Source organism: Seriola dumerili, unplaced genomic scaffold (assembly GCF_002260705.1).
Source record: "Seriola dumerili isolate Sdu_G_001 unplaced genomic scaffold, Sdu_1.0 BDQW01000822.1, whole genome shotgun sequence".
Taxonomy (NCBI): domain Eukaryota; kingdom Metazoa; phylum Chordata; class Actinopteri; order Carangiformes; family Carangidae; genus Seriola; species Seriola dumerili.
This window is the reverse complement of record NW_019175077.1, coordinates 1,500,280-1,521,177: the sequence shown is the minus strand read 5'-3', so window position 1 is coordinate 1,521,177 and position 20,898 is coordinate 1,500,280. Positions and strand designations below refer to the sequence as shown.

The 20,898-nt window shown below is 42.7% G+C and overlaps 1 protein-coding gene across 1 annotated transcript in view; it reads left to right on the top strand.

Moving 5' to 3' along the window:
- The window catches only part of zfhx4 (zinc finger homeobox 4), a 59,485-nt gene that overhangs the window by 20,231 nt on the left and 18,356 nt on the right, over positions 1-20,898 (top strand). The window contains exon 5 of the mRNA XM_022766269.1: positions 1,613-1,847. Coding sequence (XP_022621990.1) covers positions 1,613-1,847 — 235 coding nt within the window. The remainder of the gene's footprint in view (positions 1-1,612; positions 1,848-20,898) is intronic.

Here is a 20,898-nt window from a genome sequence, read left to right as displayed (position 1 = left end):
TTTCCTACAAAAGAAAGAAAGAGGGAGAGACAGAGAGAAAAGATGTGTTAGCGGCTGTAGCTATGTTGCTAATCCCTGTTTGTCAAAAGAGGAGGGGGGGGGGGATAAGAACTCACACACCTGCAGCTAACTGTGCCCCCACCCCCAGAACACACAGACACACACACACACACACACACACACACACACACGCGCACACACACACACACCTCCCACACATACATTTTTCCAATCTCTCTCTTCCTGCTCCATATAACTTGATGTAACAGTGCTCAGGAGAAAAGATTACCTTGCTAACTTTACATGTGCTTCAGGAGTGAAACATCTACCTATAGGAGCTATGAGAGACAATGTAGGGTTAGTACACACACACACACGCCATTATATGTATTAATTCATGCTTAGAACTCTGCACCTGTTTCTCACATAGCTGTATGAATAAATCTTAACAAAGCATAAACTAACCTTCGTGAACTACCTCTGTGTCTCTGTCTCTTTGCCTTGCTCTCTTTTCCTCTCTGTGTCTTTCTCTCTCTCTCCCTCCCCTCCCTTCACAGAGGATCAGATAATAAAAGCTTGGCCTGGTCTTTTGTTTTTGTGCATTGTTCATTAGCCCGGCAGCAACAACAGAGGCACACTTGATATGCTTGGTTTGACTGGGTGTATGGGAGTAGGGCAAGGTGGGATGAGGGGGGTGTGCTAGTGTGTGTGTGTGTGGGTGTGTGGGTGTGTGTGTGTGTGTGTGTGTGTGTTTGTGTGATTTTTCACACTGGGACAGGGCAAGAGGTAGGGGGTAGCTTTGCATGGCTGCAATGCCATTAAAGAGGCAACTGGAAATTAAGGGCTTGCAACTGACAGCAGACTTTGAATGAGAAACCCCTGCAGCTGCCAACAATGAGGGGAGCTGGACAATGTGCATGTTAAAGACAAAAACAGTGTTCTGAACTCAACCCCTTATCTGACTTTCTCTGTTTACGTCACCTAAAACATATCCAGTTAATTTGAAGTGGTGTGTAGTGTCTAAACTAAACACAACTACTTAAAACTTCATTTGTTACTGTATTAATAGTTTCCTCTGTTTGGAATTAACAAATAAGATAAAGTTTGTCTATAGTATTTAACTGTTCACGATCTTACTTTTATTTCTCTGTTTATAGTTTCGGTATTTGAAGTGCCATAGTTTTTGTGGTTGCAGTAGATTTGTGTAGAAGTTAGATTTTCAGGAACCTTGCTCTCTAGCAAACATATTGTGGAAAATAATGGGCCAAGTGATTGAGATGTTGCCCACTGACATTCTGCTGGCTTGTTTGAAGCCAGAGAAATGGGATTTCTGGATGTTGGATTTTTGGAACCAAACTGGAAGCAGAGTGGAAGGAAGGATTTTATAGCCATAAAGTGCAAAAGACTAAGACTAATTTTGCAGACAAGCCTTACTTGTTGCATTGAAATTCATCTATATTTGTAATATAACAATTATTGAAAACACTATAATTGCCATAATGGAAATGCTTAGGAGAAATTGAAGTGTCTGTTACAGCTTTATCCTGACTTGGCCATGGGATGCCCTGTACATGAACACCATCTAACATCTGCACTCTTCTCTGTTCCACAGCACTTGCAGAAGCTGGACAGTGCGTACAGCCCGGAGTCGTGTGTCTACTACTGCACACTGTGCGACTACTCCACTAAGGCCCGCCTCAACCTGGTGCAGCACGCTCGCTCAGCTCGCCACCAGCAGAATGAAGGACTGAGGAAACTCCAGCTGCACCAGCAAGGCCTGGGAGGAGACGAGGATGGCCTGAGCCTGCACGAGCTGTTCAACGTCAAGGAGTGCCTCTCCAGCCAAGGTCTGTGTTTCTTTAACCCGCTCTGTCTGTTTGCTTAAGTTGTTGATTTGAGTTTTTTTTTGTTGTTGTTATTTTTAAGGCTATTTTGGGGTGTTGTTCATGTTTCACATTATTTCCTGTCTCTTTTTCTTGGTGCTATACACAAATCCCCTGACGTTTTTTATTACCTATTTGCTTGTGTTTTTTTTATTTTTTTTATTTCTGGTTTTAGCTAAATGCTGACGTCAGCTGTGCAGTGGTCACTTTTCTTCATTTGAAGTCAGATCCATCTTTCTTTACTCCTCCCATCGCTTTTTATTTTTTTCTTGCACCACCCCCTCTTTCTTCTGTCAAACTTCACTCCCTCCTTCCTTCGGCCTTCATATCCAGATCACGTCTTTCGATACAGACCCGTCCATTCCTCCTAATCTCTCCAAAATGAGCATACTGTTCCTATTAGGCTGCCGCGCTTATATCTTCAACACACACACACACGCACCAACACACACACTCTGTCCCGTGCACAGGGACATCCCAGGCAGGCGAGCAGTCAGCTTATGAAATTTCACCTTGGGAGGATCTCATAGTGAAAAGGCCTGTACACACATATGTTATTCACACACACACACACACACACACACACACACACACACACACACACGTATGCTACGGCTACACAGTCTCTCCCTGGAGTGAGCTTTCATTTCCTTTCTCATGACCAAAGCAATTTGGCTTTCATTTAAGAGTCTCCGTCCTGCCAGCAGCTAATAAGTGTAACAGAACTGTAAAACATTCAGAGAGACAAAAAAAAAAAAAAAAAAAAAAAAAAGAAAAAAAAGAAAAGATTAATCGTTTTTCTTTGAGCGGGGGTTGGATGGTTGGTGAGGGGTTGCAGGGTGTAAGGGGAGGGGGCTGCGCTGTAATTTAAACCAGAAGACGGAGAGTCAGGGTCCATTATTTAGTCATCCCTATGTTAATGCTGCTGGGAGAAAATGAGTGCTTAACTTGTTTTTGCTTTGCTTGACCTGAAGGAGCGGGTGGGGTGGAGGGGGGGTAACACATTTTGATTAGCATTCCAGCATAGCATTAGTCCATGCATCCATCTGTGTGTGTGTGTGTGCGTGTAGTGTGTTTGTGTTTGCATTTCTACATGAATCCATGCTCTCCAAAGTGTCCTGTTTATACTGTACATGTACTCCCAGAAGAGATGGGGGCCCAGCGCTTAGAAACATATGTGAATCTGAACACACACACACACATACACACACACTCATATACACACATGCATGACCAGGAGAAGAGCTCCCAATACTGAAATGGAGACTGTTGCCGGTGTACGTTTGGTTTTAATTACACATGGATCAAAGTTTCGGTGAGATTTGGGGTGCAGCAGAAGAAAAGCATGCTTAGATAAATCATTACCACCACCTCCCACCCCAACCCACCCCCACCCCACACACACACACACACACACACACAAACACACACTTCTGTCTTTCTCCTCTCCTGCTCTTTTTGTATCTTTCTCTCTCTCTCTCTCCTTTTTTGTCCCGCTGATTCCATCTCCCACTCTCTCCTGCTCCTGTCCGTTTTTTCATCAAAAACACAAGCACGGCTTCAAGCCTTTTTTTTTTTCCTTCCTGTCCTTTTTACATCTCAAACCAGTGAGCACAACCAGGTTTTAAAACTGTCAAAAGCAATATTCACCCACTGCACCTATTTCAAATGTTCCACTCTTAAAACACACCATATTTGTTGCTCAGGCACATTTTATACCTTGGCTTTGATGCCACATGGTGAATTTCCATGAGGAAGCTAGTGCAAAGCTTAAGCGGACGCTGGCAAAGTCCAAAATGTTAAGCCACTTTTTTGGATGCCCTCCTTTTGCCCACTCTATATAATTTTTAGTGAACAACAGTATTCTTTCACAGGGTACATGGTAAATGTTTCAAAGGAGTTTCTTGTAGACTGTACACATTTGGCAGGTGTAGGCAGAGAGTCGAGAAAGAGTGTGTCAACTCCGGATCAAACTCTGAAAGTTAATGTAATAAATAGAGGTTGTAGTCTTGTTCTACAGGTTTGAAGACGATAGATCTGTTGTGTTTTTCTTTTTTGTGGTATTTTTTTCAGCTGACCCCTCCACGTTTTGGATTACTCAACAGCACATGCTAGGTTATGTTATAAGGAAGAAAATTTATTTTCTATACATATATAGCCGCTGCAGGCTCCTTTAGTGATAGATGATGTGAATGCTTTCACCGATAGAAAAGGCTCTATAGTAGGCAACATTTCCAGCCAGTGTTCAGTTTAAGGACCCTCGCTTTGTGTGTACGTGCATGTATGCATGCTGTTAGTTTTCTGGGGCTACAACTCCTGACTCGAGCACTTTCTGTTCATTAGAGACTGGTATGAAAAAGATTAATTTAAGTGCTGACCGGTATCTTTCTCTTAAAGCCTGGGACCTGGCACAGAGCCAGATAATTATAGGCCCATTTGGGAATAAGAGTTCTAATGCTCTGGACTTTATGTACATGTGAATGGCTTTCATTAAACAATTTTGATGCTGATTTTATGGCCTAATTAAGGATACAGTATTGCAGAGACGCACCATAAGGGTATAGGTGTTTTGAACAAAGACAGGAGTGTTCAAACAACACCTCTGCTGGACTGCATTATGTGCATGTTGATGCATGTGTTTGCTGGTGCATGTTTATTTGAGAAACTTTCACTCTTTGTTATCCATCTGAGTCTGTAATTCCCCGAACCTGGGCCCAAGCGTCTCATCTTTTACACCATGTAAATGCCATTGTGAAGTGAAAATGAAGTGTGTGTGTGTGTGTGTGTGTGTGTGTGTGTGTGTGTGTGCGTGTTGCTTCTCTGCTAGGCAGTAACTCTCACTGACTGTACAGCACAAACTTTTTACCCTGATCTTTCAGCTGTGTCCTTCAGAAACAAAAAGCCCACTGTGCCCACATTGCTGAGATAAATTGTCTCTCCCTGTGTACAATTAGAAGTGTTAAAGAAAATTGAGTTGAGTTTTTGAGTTTGCATCAGAAGAGCAAGCATAAATGAATTGCCTCTCAACATGGAGGACTCGGAGGCCATTTTGCTTTGAGGGTCGTCCAAAAGTTGTTAGAGAAATTAGATTTTTTGTGCCCTTCTCTGTTCTATAATGAAGTTACACCCTGAATAGAGCTGCTTAGTAAAATTCGGGAAGAAAAAGAAAAATATGACAGTTTGCGAGTCATGGGTATTCCATCATCGATTTTATAATTTGAACAATTTGTTTAGCTGGATTTTTGGAGACATTAACGGTCTCTGAAGTTTAGTCGTTATCATGATTTTTCTCCCTCTGATTGTTTCTCTGTTGCCATCTCTGTCTCAAGCATTTGACCATTTGTTTAGCCATGAAGAGCACTGTGGGGAGGTGTGTGTGTGAGTGTGTGTGTGTTTGTGTGAGTGTGTGTGAGTGTGTGTGTGTGTGTGTGTGTGTGTGTGTGTGTGTGTGTGTGTGTGTGTGTGTGTGTGTGTGTGTGTGTGCGCGTGTGTGTTTCTCTATGTGTGTATCCTTGCCCATTAGCCCTGTGCTCCATCATGTGTAAAGCTCCTTGTATGCCAGACGAAGCAGAAACACTAGGGCCTTTTCTGCATACTTTACTTTCTGTCATTTTTCCCCTTTCATTCCCTCTGTCCCTCACAAAAAGGAAAGGGAGATGGGATCTTATGGAGGTAATTATTTCTGAGAGCCCAGCCTGTCATCCATCCCTGCACCACCCCACCACCCACACATCTCCATCCCTCTAAACACCCCCACCGCCACCACCCAACATGCATTAAAGAGGGAGGGAGAAGACCCTCTTTGTCTGAGTCCCCCTTTTAAACAAAAGACCTCTTAGACTTAGACTTAGAGAGACCAATAACACTTTTATCATGTGCATATGGGTGTATGTGTATGTATATGTGAGTGTGTGCATGTGTGTATCCAAAGCCATTTGTTTTCTCTGAGTGATAAGGCTCTGGGACATTTTTGATCCTAGCCAAATTAGTGTAGCTGTGCAACCCTTTTACATAGCAGCTGTAGGCTAAAAACTTAGCCTAATGGACACTTATCATCCCTATATGTGCTTGTATATGGATGTATGTGTGCGTGTTTGTGTGTGTGTGTGTGTGTGTGTGTGTGTGCGCACGTCCAACAGGAAGTGATGGAATATGGGCAGGGAGCAAGTGTGCCATCTTGCTTGTTTCCAAGCCCGCTGACATTCCCTGTTTCCAAATTTACTAAACCCAAACTGTGTCTGAACGGAGTCAAAGAACCAAAAACACAGAAAACAATCATTCACTTTTCAATGTGGGAAAGGGCTTTGCCTTTTCCTGAGGAGCATTTCGATGTGATGACACCAAGGCATCTTTTGAGGTATTAGGTTTTCCCTCCTCCCTCACTTTCACTCCTTCATCTTGTCCTTTTTTTCCTCTGGGTGGTGGCGGTGGTTTTGCCATTCCAGCGGTTCTCTACTTTTTTCAAGAAGGTCTCTCCTCAGACAGAAGTCTATTTCAAGGGTTTGTCTCAGTAATTTGTGGCCATTACATAAACATTCATGGATGGCCGGAGGAGTGAGGGAAAGGATGCAACACACACCCAGATCTAGCTAACCACCAGAGTTAGCACAGTGGTGGCCATTTTCATTTTCAAGTCAGTATATCCGCAATAGGTGAGACCAGCTGACTGGCTCAACAAAGGACAGTTTTGTCCATTTTTAGTTACTGTGTTTGTGCTTCTCTTGCACGTGCCATCCTTCTGATGCATTTATCCATTAGATATCTATGTTTAGAAGTGGCCTTAATAGGTTATAGCAACCGATTATATTGCATATTGATTTACTTACGTACGGCTAATTACCTACGGTTAAGAAATTATTTGTGACCTTTTCTTTCTTGTTGTGAAACAGGAAGTTACTTACATAAAAGGTAAAGTCCATGGATTTCAGTCAGGCGGGATCCATTCCTCGCATAATAAAATCTTGGAATGTTATTTTATGTGCCCAACATGCAGTTCTTGAGGAGAACTATTCTGATGAGAGTGATGTGATTTTACCCAAGAGGAGTTTTGTGAAGTATGTAGTTTTTTTTATTGCTGTGCAATTAGTTGGAGACAATACACTCGATTTTAAATCATTTGTCAAATCAAAATAAGACACATTCATATATGTATATTATTATATTTTCGGCAAGTAGCAATTTACCCCAAATTTCCCAAAACCATATTCTCTATGGCTGAGCGAGTAAAAGATGTGGTCATTTTTTGAATAATTCCATCCAAGCAAATTATAATTACTTTGCGGTCTGTGTGTGCACATAGAAAAAAAGGGTAGCAGGCTGACTTGTGCCTCTGAAAAAAAAATGAGCTTCGTTCACCATAAACTATTTTTGAAATGGTGTGTCGGGGCGGTATGGGCTCAGGCCGATTGTTTTTCTTTGAGTTGAGCAGCTCTTTGGTGGAGGGGTATTACCCGAGCTAAATTGTTCCCTCATGTTTTCCGCCAAGGTTCTGTGCCCACCACACTGACAGTTATAATTTACAGAAATTGCACTGATTATCTGAATTAGCATACCTGACCAATGCCACATTAGTCTTATTTACAATACAAAGCCGTGGGGCTCTGAGGACGCATAGTAAATATGACTTAACCCTTTGAAGAGGGGCCTGGCGTCACAGGGCCAGGACGTCTTTCACGTCTGTGATATCACAAAGAGCTTCAGGCCCCGCTCCATATGGAGCTGAAAGCCACTGCAAGCTCCTGGAAAAGGAAGTGGTGGATGTAAAGTCCATATTGAAATCACAGGATTATTGCATGTTTTACCTCACTGTTTCTCTTTCCATATTTTTTCACTTCTCAGCTCTTGTCCCCTTCTCGTCTTCCCTTTTTTCTGCCTTCACTGCCCCCCACACCCCCACCCCTGCTCTTCTTTATTTTTCTTCTCCCTCACCTCCATTCTTTTCTCTCCTCGATACCCTCATACACCCTCTGTCCATTGACTCTTAACCACAGATGGACAAAACAATGGGCCATGTCACACAGCATTAAGACAAACAATCCGGTGATGGGAGGAGGGTTGTGTGGAGCCAGAGCCGCGGTAACCAGGCAATATGCTCGCTGGGTCCAGGCAGCCACTAATCTCAGACTGCATTGATACAATTCACAGATGGACATTTAAGGCAGCCTTTATGCACACAAACTCACACAAAGGAAAAAAGCAGAAACATTACGTTAGGAGATAGTATTGTCAGGTAGAATTTTTGCCATTCCCTGCAGCAGCTACTTCATCCATCAATGAGAGGTATGGAACTGATAGCAGCTATTGATTACCTATAGCCAAGGCTAATCGTCACTACCTGGAGGAAGCTGTGCAGCTATAGCAGCTGTCAGTGGCTTGTCGTATGTGTGTGCGTGAGCCTCCAGCAGTTCAGTGCCAATAGCTGTTCCTCTCCAATGTTTTCTTACAGAAGACAAATTGCCTAAAACCAAAACAGCACATGTGAAGAAAAAAAAAAAAAAAAAAAAAAAAAACTCTGGACGTTTCGTCTCTTTCCAGAATAACTGAAATGTATGTTTTGTCTGCCCAGGGAAACACTGAGAAACATGCTAACTTTCACCTCCCCACCTATGTGAATAAAACCCATCTCCCTTTCTCTGCCTTTCTTCATCTCCCTAATAGGAAATTTGAGCACACTGTGTGAGATTAAAGCAGAGAATCAATGCCTTGTGAGCAATCATTTCCAGACAAATCTCTTTCATCTTTTCTCTCCCCCCTCCCTCGTTCCCTCGTTCGTTTTCTCTCCCACCTCCTAATGCTAACAGGGGGTCCCGTGTCATGACATCCCTTTTGCTTTTATCATGTCCTAATAACGTTCTGAAAATTGAGAGAGAAAGAGGAATGTGACAGAGAGGAAAAAGGATGCTGGGAAAAAAAGAACAAGAAATGGATAGACTTATAAAAATCCATTGAATGAGCTTGGGTCTCGATTTGTGCTTTGATGTGGATGTCTTTGTGCAAATTATACAAATATGCCCACTGCTTTAGTTATCGTGAAGCTCTTCATAAGATGCCATCTCCCTTTGCCATTTTTTTTTGAAGGATAGAAGGTAAGAAGGACGACTGACAAGTTCATTTAGGGGCAATAAAAATATGCATTTTATAAAATTTAGGTGACTGAAAGAAGAGGCAAAAAGATGGTGAACAGAAGGTGTTGTTTTGTTAAAGTGCACTTTGCAAAACATAGCATAGTTAAATAAAAAAGAAAACAAAGAGAATTTAAGGTATATGCAGAAAAGACACTGGTGTTTCTGCTTGGTTGGGTCCACAAGATGCTTTACCCACGATTGCGCACAGGGCTAATGGGCAAGGATACATACACACACACACACACACACACACACACACACACACACACACACACACACACACACACACCTTGGCCAGGCCTTTGTTTCCAAAGCAGGTTAATGGAGAGTGAGGAAGAGGAGCGTTGCAATTTTCTGCTCTTTAGGCGCCAGAGAATTCTCTCCAGTGTAAGAGAGACCAGACTCTCAGCGTAATAGGCATTTTACACCCTCATCACCCCTTGCACACAAACACACACACACGCAAACATGAACACACACTCACCAGAAACGGGTGGGAGTGTAATAGGCATTCTATGGTGTGTATTGCCGGTCCCCAGAGTGCCAGTAAGTGTTAGACATGCATAGAGTCGGCAATGAGACAATCAGCATGCTGAAATTGAAACCTTGTCTGGAGTCACACAGGAGGGGAGGAAGAGGAGCGGAGCTGGGGTTGGGGTTGGGGGAGGTGGGGGGTTGTGGGGTTTGGAGAGGAGAGGAGCAAGGAGAAGATTAAATAAAATGAGCAGAGGAGCAGCGATGGGAGCACAGATGGCAGGAGAGAAGAGGATGAGGAAGTGGAATAAGAAGAGAGACGAGACAGAGGGAGAGGAAATAGGAACTGATGTTTGTTTAATTGCCTCATAAGTGATGACACAGATAATTATGTCGAAAAAAGAGATGTTCCTCTCAGGCAGGGCCAATGAGCAGCTGTATCTGTTTTTGTGCGTGTGTATGTGTGTGTGTCGCCCTGTCTCTCCCTATAGCCCCATCAACTGTCCCCTCCAGCCACATCAACTATAGGACACCATTAAAGCCTTACGGTTTGTGTCATATCAAATCATTCAGCTTAATTACAGAAAAACACGCAAAAACACACACACACATACACACACACATGCGCTCACAAAGCACACACACTCACACAGATACACACACACACATTCATCATTTGGAATCATTTTAATTACTCTGTAACATCCTTATTATTAATATCTCCGCTTCATATACCTGGGGATATGAAGACGAGAGCGTGTTCACCTATATTTCCTGTGTGTTTGCAGGCGTGTGTGTCCATGTGTGTGTAAGTGATGCTCCTTGACTTCATATCTAATTGTCTTTTTTAATGACAATACTCCACTGTGTGCTGGCTGTATGTAATGAGTCAGGGTGTGTCAAAGTGCAGGCCTGAGCTGTCTGCTTGAGTTAAGCTCTTCCCGTCTACTGTAGAAGCCTCCAGCGTACACACTTGCACACGTACATGTGGCGCACACACTCGAAGAGACAGTATCAATGTGGGAGTTCCTGTATCTGACACGAGATTAAGAGGGCCAAGTGGAGGAACGTCGAAGAACTGCCCTGTTACATTTGCAAGAGGGGAAAAGGACCATCCTGTCACACACGCATGTGCACACACACACACACACACACACACACACACACACATGCAAGCATCCTGTGCTGTAAGTGAGCAGTAGCCTCCCTTGCATTATTCACAGTGGCCGAGTGATCGAAGCCTGGTTCAATAGCACTAAAGCGGCACATGCTGGAGAGATTTGTCTTACAAAACCTTGACACACACACAGGCGCACATATGCTCTCACACACATTGATTTTTGGTGGTGGGAATCTCCCAGGCTTTGGACGAAAGGCAGCGACGTGAGAGGGGTTTCCCCTGTCAGAGCAACCCCCTGACAGATGCACACATACACATCAGCACACTCTTTCTGAACCTTACACACACACACACACACACACACACACACACACACACACACACAGTGCATAGGCCGATACTGGAAGCACATCTTTAATTCTCTCAAAATGAGAAATGATGATGCTGAGGTCAGGCGAAGGCATGAATAAGAAAATGAAAGAAAAAAATTGGAGATGGGAGACGCAGGATCTGCCTCTTAGATCTGATGGGGTTTCATTTACAGGAAGATGAGCTGATGGTAAAATTAAAAGCAAGAAAAAAAAGTCTAACTGATCATGTTTCTTTTTTGCTGACTCTCCTTTTTTTGCATTTTACCATCAGGGGGCTTTTTGCAAGCGAGGCGGAAAAAAAAATCACACATTGCCTGATATGTCATATCTTTCCACTGCAGTGTGTGTTTTTCTCACACAGGCGTGTTCAATTTGAAGCCTTCACATGATTTGAATGGCGATTTTTTTTTTTTCAACACATCACTCACTTCATTCAGTCTTCCTTTTTTCTTCAGAGCAGCACAAGCAGCCTAGCACATATCACCCCCTCTGGCATTTTTGACATATTAACATGTATCGACAAGCCAGCACTCTCATGCCTGTAAACACTGACGCACACATGCACACACCTTTGTCCCCTGAAGACATGTGATCAACCAGACCCAATCCCTTGTAATCATCTGGAACCCACACACACACACATAGTTCCCCTTCAATCCCGGGTAATGGTTTGGGGCAGGGGGCTGAAGCGGGGGGCTTCTTTCCCTTAGCCCCAGTGTCTTAAGCTGCCATTGATTAAATGTTAACTGATATACTCAGCCCTGGCAATCTTGTTAGAGCTGGAGCAGGCAGGCAGCTAGACAGACAGTTTAGGACCTGCGTCCTCCTGATCAATAGCACAGATAAAGATTTCATCCATCAATGAGCTCCCAAAACAAAAGGTATCTGATACTTGATTAGGCCCGTGGGGACCCACACACACACACACACACACATGCACACGCACACATATATTTGAACATGAACACACACTCACATATTGCCACATGAGTTGAAGCACATGAAGAGATGAAAAACACACACTCAGATCAGAAATAAATGCAGTGGGATAATAAAGATCTGTATTTAATTCTAAATAAGCATACATTACACACACACACACACACACACACACACATACACACAGAATATTTTGTCTACAATAACACCTCCACCAACCATTCTGAACTCAATCAGTTCCACACCTAATGGTGTAATTACAACAGATGCATACACACACACTCATACACACACACACACACACACACACACACACACACACACACACACACACACACACACACACATATGCAGAGTCAAGTTTTCAGATAAGGCAGCCCTGACTTTTCCTGAATGAAGGTTAATTATCCTGTGTTAGTTCACTTAGGTGTGTGTATTTGTTTGTGCGTGCAGGTTTATGTGCATCCTTTCTCAGTGGTGTGTGCGTTACCTCAAATGCATGTGCATTTAGATCCTCAGAGCATGCCAAAGGCACCGCAAAACGGCTGAATCAATGTCTGGGCGACCACCACTGTTAAAGTGTATCAATAATGTTCCCCTATCTTCTTTCCCGGGTATTGTCACAGGGCGGTTTGAAAGTCCAAACCTAGCCGCAATTAAAACTTAATTATAAATCAATATAGGGAGTCATTTGAATATTGATTTTTCTTTTTTCTTCAAATTGTTAACATATTCCCCACCCTGTCTACACTTTTCTCCTTTTTTTGTTACAACTTTAAAAAGAATCAATCCTTCCCTTTACAGTCATCAGAGAAGTACTTTGGCGTAATTGGAGCCAAAAACACAAAGGGATATCTTGATGAGGGTCGATACCCAGATGTGATCAGGGGGTAAAAAATGTCGCAGCCCCTAAAATTCTGATAGCTTTTCAAATGCACTTAATGATGCTTTGTGGCTCTCAAACACTGATCTCATTTTGGGGGTTTTTGGGTGACATTTGTTGTCACAATCCCAAAATGCATTTCCATAATTTTCACGGCTGACATTTCCTTTGATATGACACTGTATCACAGCGCACTCCAAAAAATGATATCAAAGCAACCCGGTAACCTGCATTTCATTTGATTAAATGATATCTTTGCTGTTTTATTTTCCAGCTCAGCCATTTTGAGGGGCTGTGAGATTTTCAAGTGGCGTGTCAGGGGCCGGGAGTCTAATGCATGGAAACATGGAGCTTTCTGTTTTCTGACGGCTAGCAGAGATAAGGTAGAGATATGGCTCTAGCACTGGCTCAAATCTAAAACAGATCCCGCTGGGAGGGTTGGGGGAGTTAAGAAAGTGAAGGAAAGGAGATGGGGGGAAAAGGGAGGGGTGGAGGTAGCAAGAAAAGGGAATATTGTCAATCCTCTAAGTGTCTGGCGGTGTCTCTCTTTCTTTCCCTCTTTCTCTCACTCGTTCTCTCCCCCACTCTCCCTCAGTAATCTGATTTATTCGAAGCATATGTGTGCTGCTCTGTCTTTGTCTGCTTCTATTAGGGCCAGTGGGGGCCCATATGACATTGTTTAGCCAGTAATGAAATGGACATTTTTTGCATGTTTTTGAGAAAGTCAGAGGAAAGCCAACACTCCTTATTTGTAACCGTCTGTGAATACCATCTCCAGGGCAGTTGCCCCAGGTCTGTGTATTCATATGGGTGTGTGTGTGTGTGTGTGTGTGTGTGTGTGTGTGTGTGTGTGTGTGTGTGTGTGTGTGTGTGTGTGTGTGTGTGTGTTTGTCTGTTGCATGTGAACATATGTGCCCATGTATTACAGGTTCCATGTGGTCATTTTGTAGATGATTCTGAGCAACCTAATGAATATTTGGGTTTGAAGATATTTCTCTTTTTCTTCCGTGACTCTATTCTTCTTATGTTGAAGAGTCTTGCCGTCCTCCCTAACCTCAACACATAATAAGGCCCTGATGATGCACACATTTTTGTTTTGCACACTCTTCTATGGCAAAAGACATATTACATGGACTTATTGTCATTATATGAAATTGTTATGTGCTAATGGCAGCTATGAGGTGCTACAGACTCAACTGAAGCCCCCAATCAATAAGGAATGTAGTCATAGAAAAGCATAGGAAATGAATAGAATGAATGGAAACCTGGAGTAATTTTTTGCCATGTTTCTTTATGCGTAATTCAAACAAACATGCTATTATCCTATCTGAGAGTAAGACATTGAATGCAGCATGCATACAAATCATATTAAAAATGAAAACTAGTAAACATAATTCTTTAAAATGAGGATTATTCAAGCTTCTGTCTGTTGTGCTAAATTTTATTTTTAGTAAATAAATTGGTGAAAACTACGACATGACTTTTTCTGATCTTCTAACTGTATTGTTATCTGTCCTTTCTATCTGCTCAGATCTTTTCCTTTGATTTCCATCCAGGATTACAGTCTTGTTTTTGGTGGCGCTGAAAGCAGATGGTTTTTATGCAGCTAAAAACGGGACAGTAGCCCAATAGGATAAAGATCTGTTTAAGCATTATCCATTTGGCCACTGCCCGTCACAGGCCTATTTTAAGCATAGACGTGCGCACACACACTACACACACACACACACACACACACACACACACACACACACACAGACACAGCCATTCTCTTAAACCATGGCAGCCATTTTATTAGATTCCCTGTTTTCAGGCCTTGTATTAGTTCCCGAAAAATAAATAACCCTTGAATACATGACAAGGACCAGTCTGGTCAATTGGAAACTATATCTACCCTGCTGGTATCTTTGTTTACCAGTGTAGTGATGGATGGACAGATAGGGATAAATGAAGGCAAAGAGGAACAGATAGGATAGGTATATGGATGGATAGCTGTGTGAAAAGATATAAAAATAAATGGACAGATGGATAGATAGGTGGATAGACAAATGGATAGCTAGATAGACAGATGAATGCGTCTGTGAGATCTTGTTGGGCTGATAGAGTTGAGCAGGTATGCCGAGAAACAGCTGCTTTCTTCATTAGGTTCATCTATCGATCTCAGACCCTTGCTGTGTGTGTGTGTGTGTGTGTGTGTGTGTGTGTGTGTGTGTGTGTGTGTGTGTGTGTGTGTGTGTGTGTGTGTGTTTTTTGAGGGAGAGAGAGGGGAAAGACAGCAGCCTCTGTAGATAAGTGCTGGTAATAGAACAGAATGAATTCTTATCACAGAGATGGGAAGGCCATTAACCCTCAGCTTCTAGTTCTCTCTGTGTCTGTGTCTGGTAGACTCTCTCTCTCTTTCTCTCTTTCTGTTTCTCCCTCCCACCTCCTTCATTCTGGACCTGACAGGGTCACGTTTGCGAGTGTGTGTGATATTTCCACTATGTGTGTGACTCTCCAAGAGGGTGTGCGTGTTTGTGTGCGTGTGTGTATGTGTGTGTGTGTTTTGCGGCTGCCGCTGTGCGGACTGCCCCATCGGCCAGATGTTTATAATCAGGGGCTAGATAAATATTGGACCGAGGAATCATAAAAGACCAGGAAAAACAGAAAATAGAGAAAGAGATGGGGGGAGATGAAACAGAGGAGAGGAATCTTCTTTTCAAATTATTCCTAAATCCCTCAGTAAGCTTGCCGTGCCGCCTCCTCAATTCACCTACTCAGCCTAAGGTGATTCAAACAGCCGAAATGCAATATGGCTGTTGTGTAAGATGCAGGTGTTTGTGAGTGCGTGTGTGTGTTTGTGTGTGTGTGTGTGTGTGTGTGTGGGTGTGTGTGTGTATGCACACTTGTGGAGGTGTACAGTAGGTGTGCTAGCCCATTGTATGAGGCCAGGTGTTGCAGCAATTTTTTTTTTCCACTACTGAACCTTTTGAAGCCATACTTTTGTCCTGTGAAAACCTTTTGTATTTGCTATTAAAGAATCATTAGCATCATCCCCCCAAGTGTTCACAGCACCGAAAATGAAACCCCTCTTAACACAAAACAACAGTTTCTGTCTGCGCAGCAAGCAAGACACGCAAGCCTTTAATCTTGGCTATGTTTATTCATATGATTTTTTTTTTTTTTCAAAAGAGTAATAGGTGTTTTGTTGGTCGCCTGCAAGACAGCGAAGCGGGCAATTTGAGCGAAAGAAAATACAATGAAGTGTCTCAGGAAGTCGTAATTGACAACAACAAAGCAAATTTGGAGCTGCTGATACAAGCATTTTTATACAAAAGTCATTTTTTCAGCTTATTCTGTCAGTTCAACTTATTGACATTCACACCAGGAGCGTATTAAATGTGACAATCCTATTGTCTGGCTTTCAGAGTCAACCTGAAACAATAGATATTTTTTGCTGGTGTAATAAGTTCTCATGTGTTTTAAGCAATAAATGGGTGGGTGTGGGTGGATTGGAGCGTGTGGATGGAAACACGTGTGTTTGCTTGTGCTGGTGTGTGTATTTACATGTTAGCATGTGGGCTGTGGACCTCTGTGCATGAAATACATTGAACGCTGTGTGGGAGTAAATGTGTGTTATGTGCAGAGGGTTTCATGTGTAGGTGTGTGTGAGCATGTGCGGGTGTGTGTGTGCGTGTGTGTCAGTTATTCCCAGGCCCTGTGCAGGAGCTGTAGCCCCTCTCCGCTGGGTTGATGTTTAGTATTTTAGACATGCTACATTAACAACATCTGGTTAAGATCTAAATGCTTGTTAAACGCACTGAAATTCGGGGGGAAAGGTACAGGGAGAACGAGGGGAGAGAGGGGGGATAAAGAGGGAGACTAGGGTAAATAAAGATTTGAGGGTGAGAGAACAGGAGGGAGGGAGATCAGTAAGTCTGTAAGGTTATTACTCTGGCAGTATTACCACTGGCCCTTGACTGTGTGTGTGTGCGTGTGTGCACATGGCTGTGACTGTGTGGGATGGTGTAATGTTTCAAAGCTTTCCCCTTTAAAACCTACAGGCCAAACTAGAGCCACGCGCGCGGCGCAGGAATGTGACATCACAGGGCCCCTATTGCTCATATACACTTGCACACATGCAAACATGGTCTCACAGGGGACATGACCAGAGTTGTAAGAAGAAATCATCATCAACATCATGGCTAAGTGGTGGAGACATGGCAGTCATGGGTGTTACGCAAAACATTAAGGCTGCATTACTACCACAGAGATACCAGACATAGAGCATATCTAGTCTTTATTATTGTTTCTATTTCATATGACACAACAGTACTGATAATAGCATACAGAGTCATAACAGCTATATAGTAACAGTTTCTCAGTCTAGTTGTTAGAGTATTTCTCATATATTTCTTATGATGTTTTCTTTGGCAGCAATTATGCTTTCAGTCGATGTTCCCCTTTCATTGTGTCCATGATTTAAGATAAACAATAATGTAAGAAAAAAGATTTTTTTTTACTCCTTTACCTCTTTAATGAGCACCATCCTAGCCCTAAGGAAGCAAATTAGAGGCAGCTCAGCCGAGCTAATGAATTCAGCCATTTTGGAGCCTCCGTGTCCAGTTTCCCGGCATGGCATTGCTCTACGGTTGTGTGCTGTACAACTGAGTCCTCCACCGGGCACATAATGACCCGGCATGGTGGTTATGGGCCCTTAGGGGGAGATGGGAGGGGGAGAGAGTGATCTCAGAGCAGGTCATTATACAGCTAGAGGGCACACACACACACACACATGCGCGCGCAAACGCACGCACATACACAAACACACTGCGCTGACACTTTCAATACATCCTCCATTGCCTCCATCTCCCATATGTCTATTCCCCCACTTTTTCTTTCCAAACATCTCTTTCTATATTATCTCTGTTCTCCTGCATCTATCTGAGTTTTCTTTCTCTGTATTCTTGATTGTGATGATTTAAAGTAATTATTGCAAGTAACTGTGAAATCTTTTTCTCCTAAAATTTATACAGAAATAAATCGGAACATCTTATTTTTCTCCAAGATCATACATTGTGTTTGGAGATTTCAGGTGTTTTTTATTGGATAAACAAGAGATTATTCATCCAGGAAACTAACTGGTTATACTTGCTTCCAATTAATAGTTAAATATAAAACCAGATTGATTTTCCTCTATCCCTGATCAAGAGTCACTTAATTATTCTTTCTTTTTAACAGTTAAATATAGGCTGGTGTTGGTTACACGGTAATCGGACCCATGGTCTGTGGTGAGCTCAAGCTCACCGGCCAGCTTTAATGTTCCGACCAACCCACATCAAAGAGAGTCCCACCAGGCTGCCAAAATCACACACCCTCCACAGCCTGACCCACTCCCTCTGTGTGTATGTGTGTGTGTGTGTGTGTGTGTGCATGTGTGTGCGCGCGTGTGTGTGTGCATGTGTGTGTATGCAGTGTATGCACAGAGGCAGTGGAAGGTGACTGAGAAAGTTTTGCTCTGTGCGTCCTCTGGTAGCGATTAAGTTGATGGTTAAGAGTCCCTGCCACAGAACCCTCTCTCTCTCTCTCTCTCTCTCTCTCTCTCTCTCTCTCTCTCTCTCTCTCTCACACACACACACACACTTGCACATGACAACTCACATGCAAACACATGGAGTCACTGTCTCACTCACTTGATCAATGGCACACATCCACACAAACACACTCAAACATGTGCACAGACAATCGTCGCACGCGCACTCACATACACACTCATGTGGTGTGTAACTGTCAGGGTCAGTCAGAGGGCAGACGCTGTGCTGATGTATTGAGAGAGCTCGTCTGGGAATGTCCTCAGTGTGGAAACACATTCCCCGTATGCACGCACGCACACACACACTCACCACAGATCTAACCAGCTAGAAGGGGAAAGGAGTGAAAAAAAAACACTGATGAGGCCCAGATGATCACCCCTCCTCTTCTCGGTCTTTTTCTCTTTCTTCGCCCACTCTTCACCCTCATTCCTTCCTCTCTTTCCTTCTCTCTGTTCATTGTCTCTCATTTTTCATGTGTCCTATCTAGCTACAGGTAGAGTGCCCCCTAGAGGTTAGTTAAGATGGTGGTTTAGTCACATTATCATCAAGCACTGGCTGCAAATATGACTACTTTCATAGACCCATATCCTTCTTTCCGTACTGTCCTCCTTGAGAAAAATTGAGTGTTTAATTTGCAGTTTACCCAATTTATTAGGCTATCATAAAAATGTTGAATCATTTTGTGTAAACATTATATCAAATAGTGCCAAACAAATTAAGGTTAAAGAGAGTAAAAATATAAGCTTTTTTTAAGTACAAAAGATTACACTGATTATTCTCAAAATCGAAAATACTGATTTGCAGTGGCTGTATACATGATAATGATCACTAACTTGTCATAGCTTACATTTTTATTTAAAGTCACAGGGTATATAATAGGAAATTAAATGATTTTGTGCATATTGTTCCTGTGATAATATTTATTAATAATAATAATGATAATAGAAGAAGAAGATGATGAAGAAAAAAAATGTAGCCTACTGTTAATGATTTGTAGCATGTTATCGGAAACCAGGTTTTCAATTGAAGCACTGGTATAAGATTTTACATATATGTACAGCGGGGTGCAATGAAGGAATGAAGACAAACAATGACAAAGTAGATGAAAAAAAAATTTTTCTCCTCCTGTTTTTTAAGATTTTTTTATTCTTTCTTTTGAGACATTGTCCTGACCTTGCAGCATGTCAGATGCTATTTTTTTCTCTGTATATCTGTTTTGACCCTTCTCCCTCCCCTTCTTTTCTCACTCTTCCATGAAACACGCTGTTCGAATTGTGCCATTTGCTTTTTGTTGGCATCGAACAAAAGTCAAGTATATACAAAAAATTTAAATCATCAAGGACTTTCAAACCCACTACACACACCACATTTACACCCATGTACACACAATCTATCCTTCCTCTTTCCTTCTATATGAAGGTGGGGGTGAATTAAAATACAAAGATGGACGCCGCAGCACCAGCAGTGAAAACTGCAATTTCTGCAGTCCGGGCTCTCTTGGCTGACAGGAGATATTTCATCCCCGTTGTCACCGACATATTAATAAAACATCAGGAGCAGAGTGCAGCCCCAGTCTCTCCCTATTTCACACACACACACACACACACACACACACACACACACACACAGACACACATACAAGGATGGATACATACACCTTGACATAGACTGTGTATACATGTGTGAAAAATGCATACAGCCCTCACACACGTGCTAATTCAAAAATATAAAAGTGTTCATTAATATGAACATACACACACACACACACACACACACACACACACACACAACTGCAGTTTTCCACCTCAATCACATGCCAGCATCTGCCATGAAAATTTCATGCTGTATATAATGTCCACTTAATGTGTTGGCGCTTAAAGCAACGGCGCCAGTGCTTAGTCTATGTGTCTGTCTGTGCCTTTGTGTGTTTGTCTTTGGTTGTATGTGTGTGTGAGTGTGTGTGAGTGTGTGTGTGTGTGTGTGTGTGCGTGTGTGTGTATGTGTGTGTGTGTGTGTGTGTGTATGTGTGTGTGTGTGCCCCACTGTATGTGAAAGGGTTAATCATATCATGTTTCCAAGGGGGGTTTTGCAGTCTGCTTGTGCTCGTCATACAATGGCCAATGTGATTGTATGCAAATGCAGGCTGACCTCAATGCACCCTTTGCCTGATTTCTATGAATATGACTCTATGTGAGTGCATGTGTGTGTGTGTGTGTGTGTGTGTGTGTGTTGTAAAATATGGTTATTAAGGCAGTGCAGGATTGATGAGCGCAGCTCTTTTACACACACTCACACAAACACACATGCACACAGACACATACACCGGTTTCATTCTCTGGCAGGGTGAGGGGTTTGTGGTGAAAGAGACCCCCCCCCTCCCCCCATTTAGAAGACATGAAATTTTTAACGGTTTTGCTCTCTCTCTCTCTCGCTCTCTCTCTCTCTGTCTGTGTGTGTGTGTGAATATGATACTGTGTGTGTATGATTTGACACCTATGTGCAAATGTTTCTGTTTGATTTTGCATTTGTGT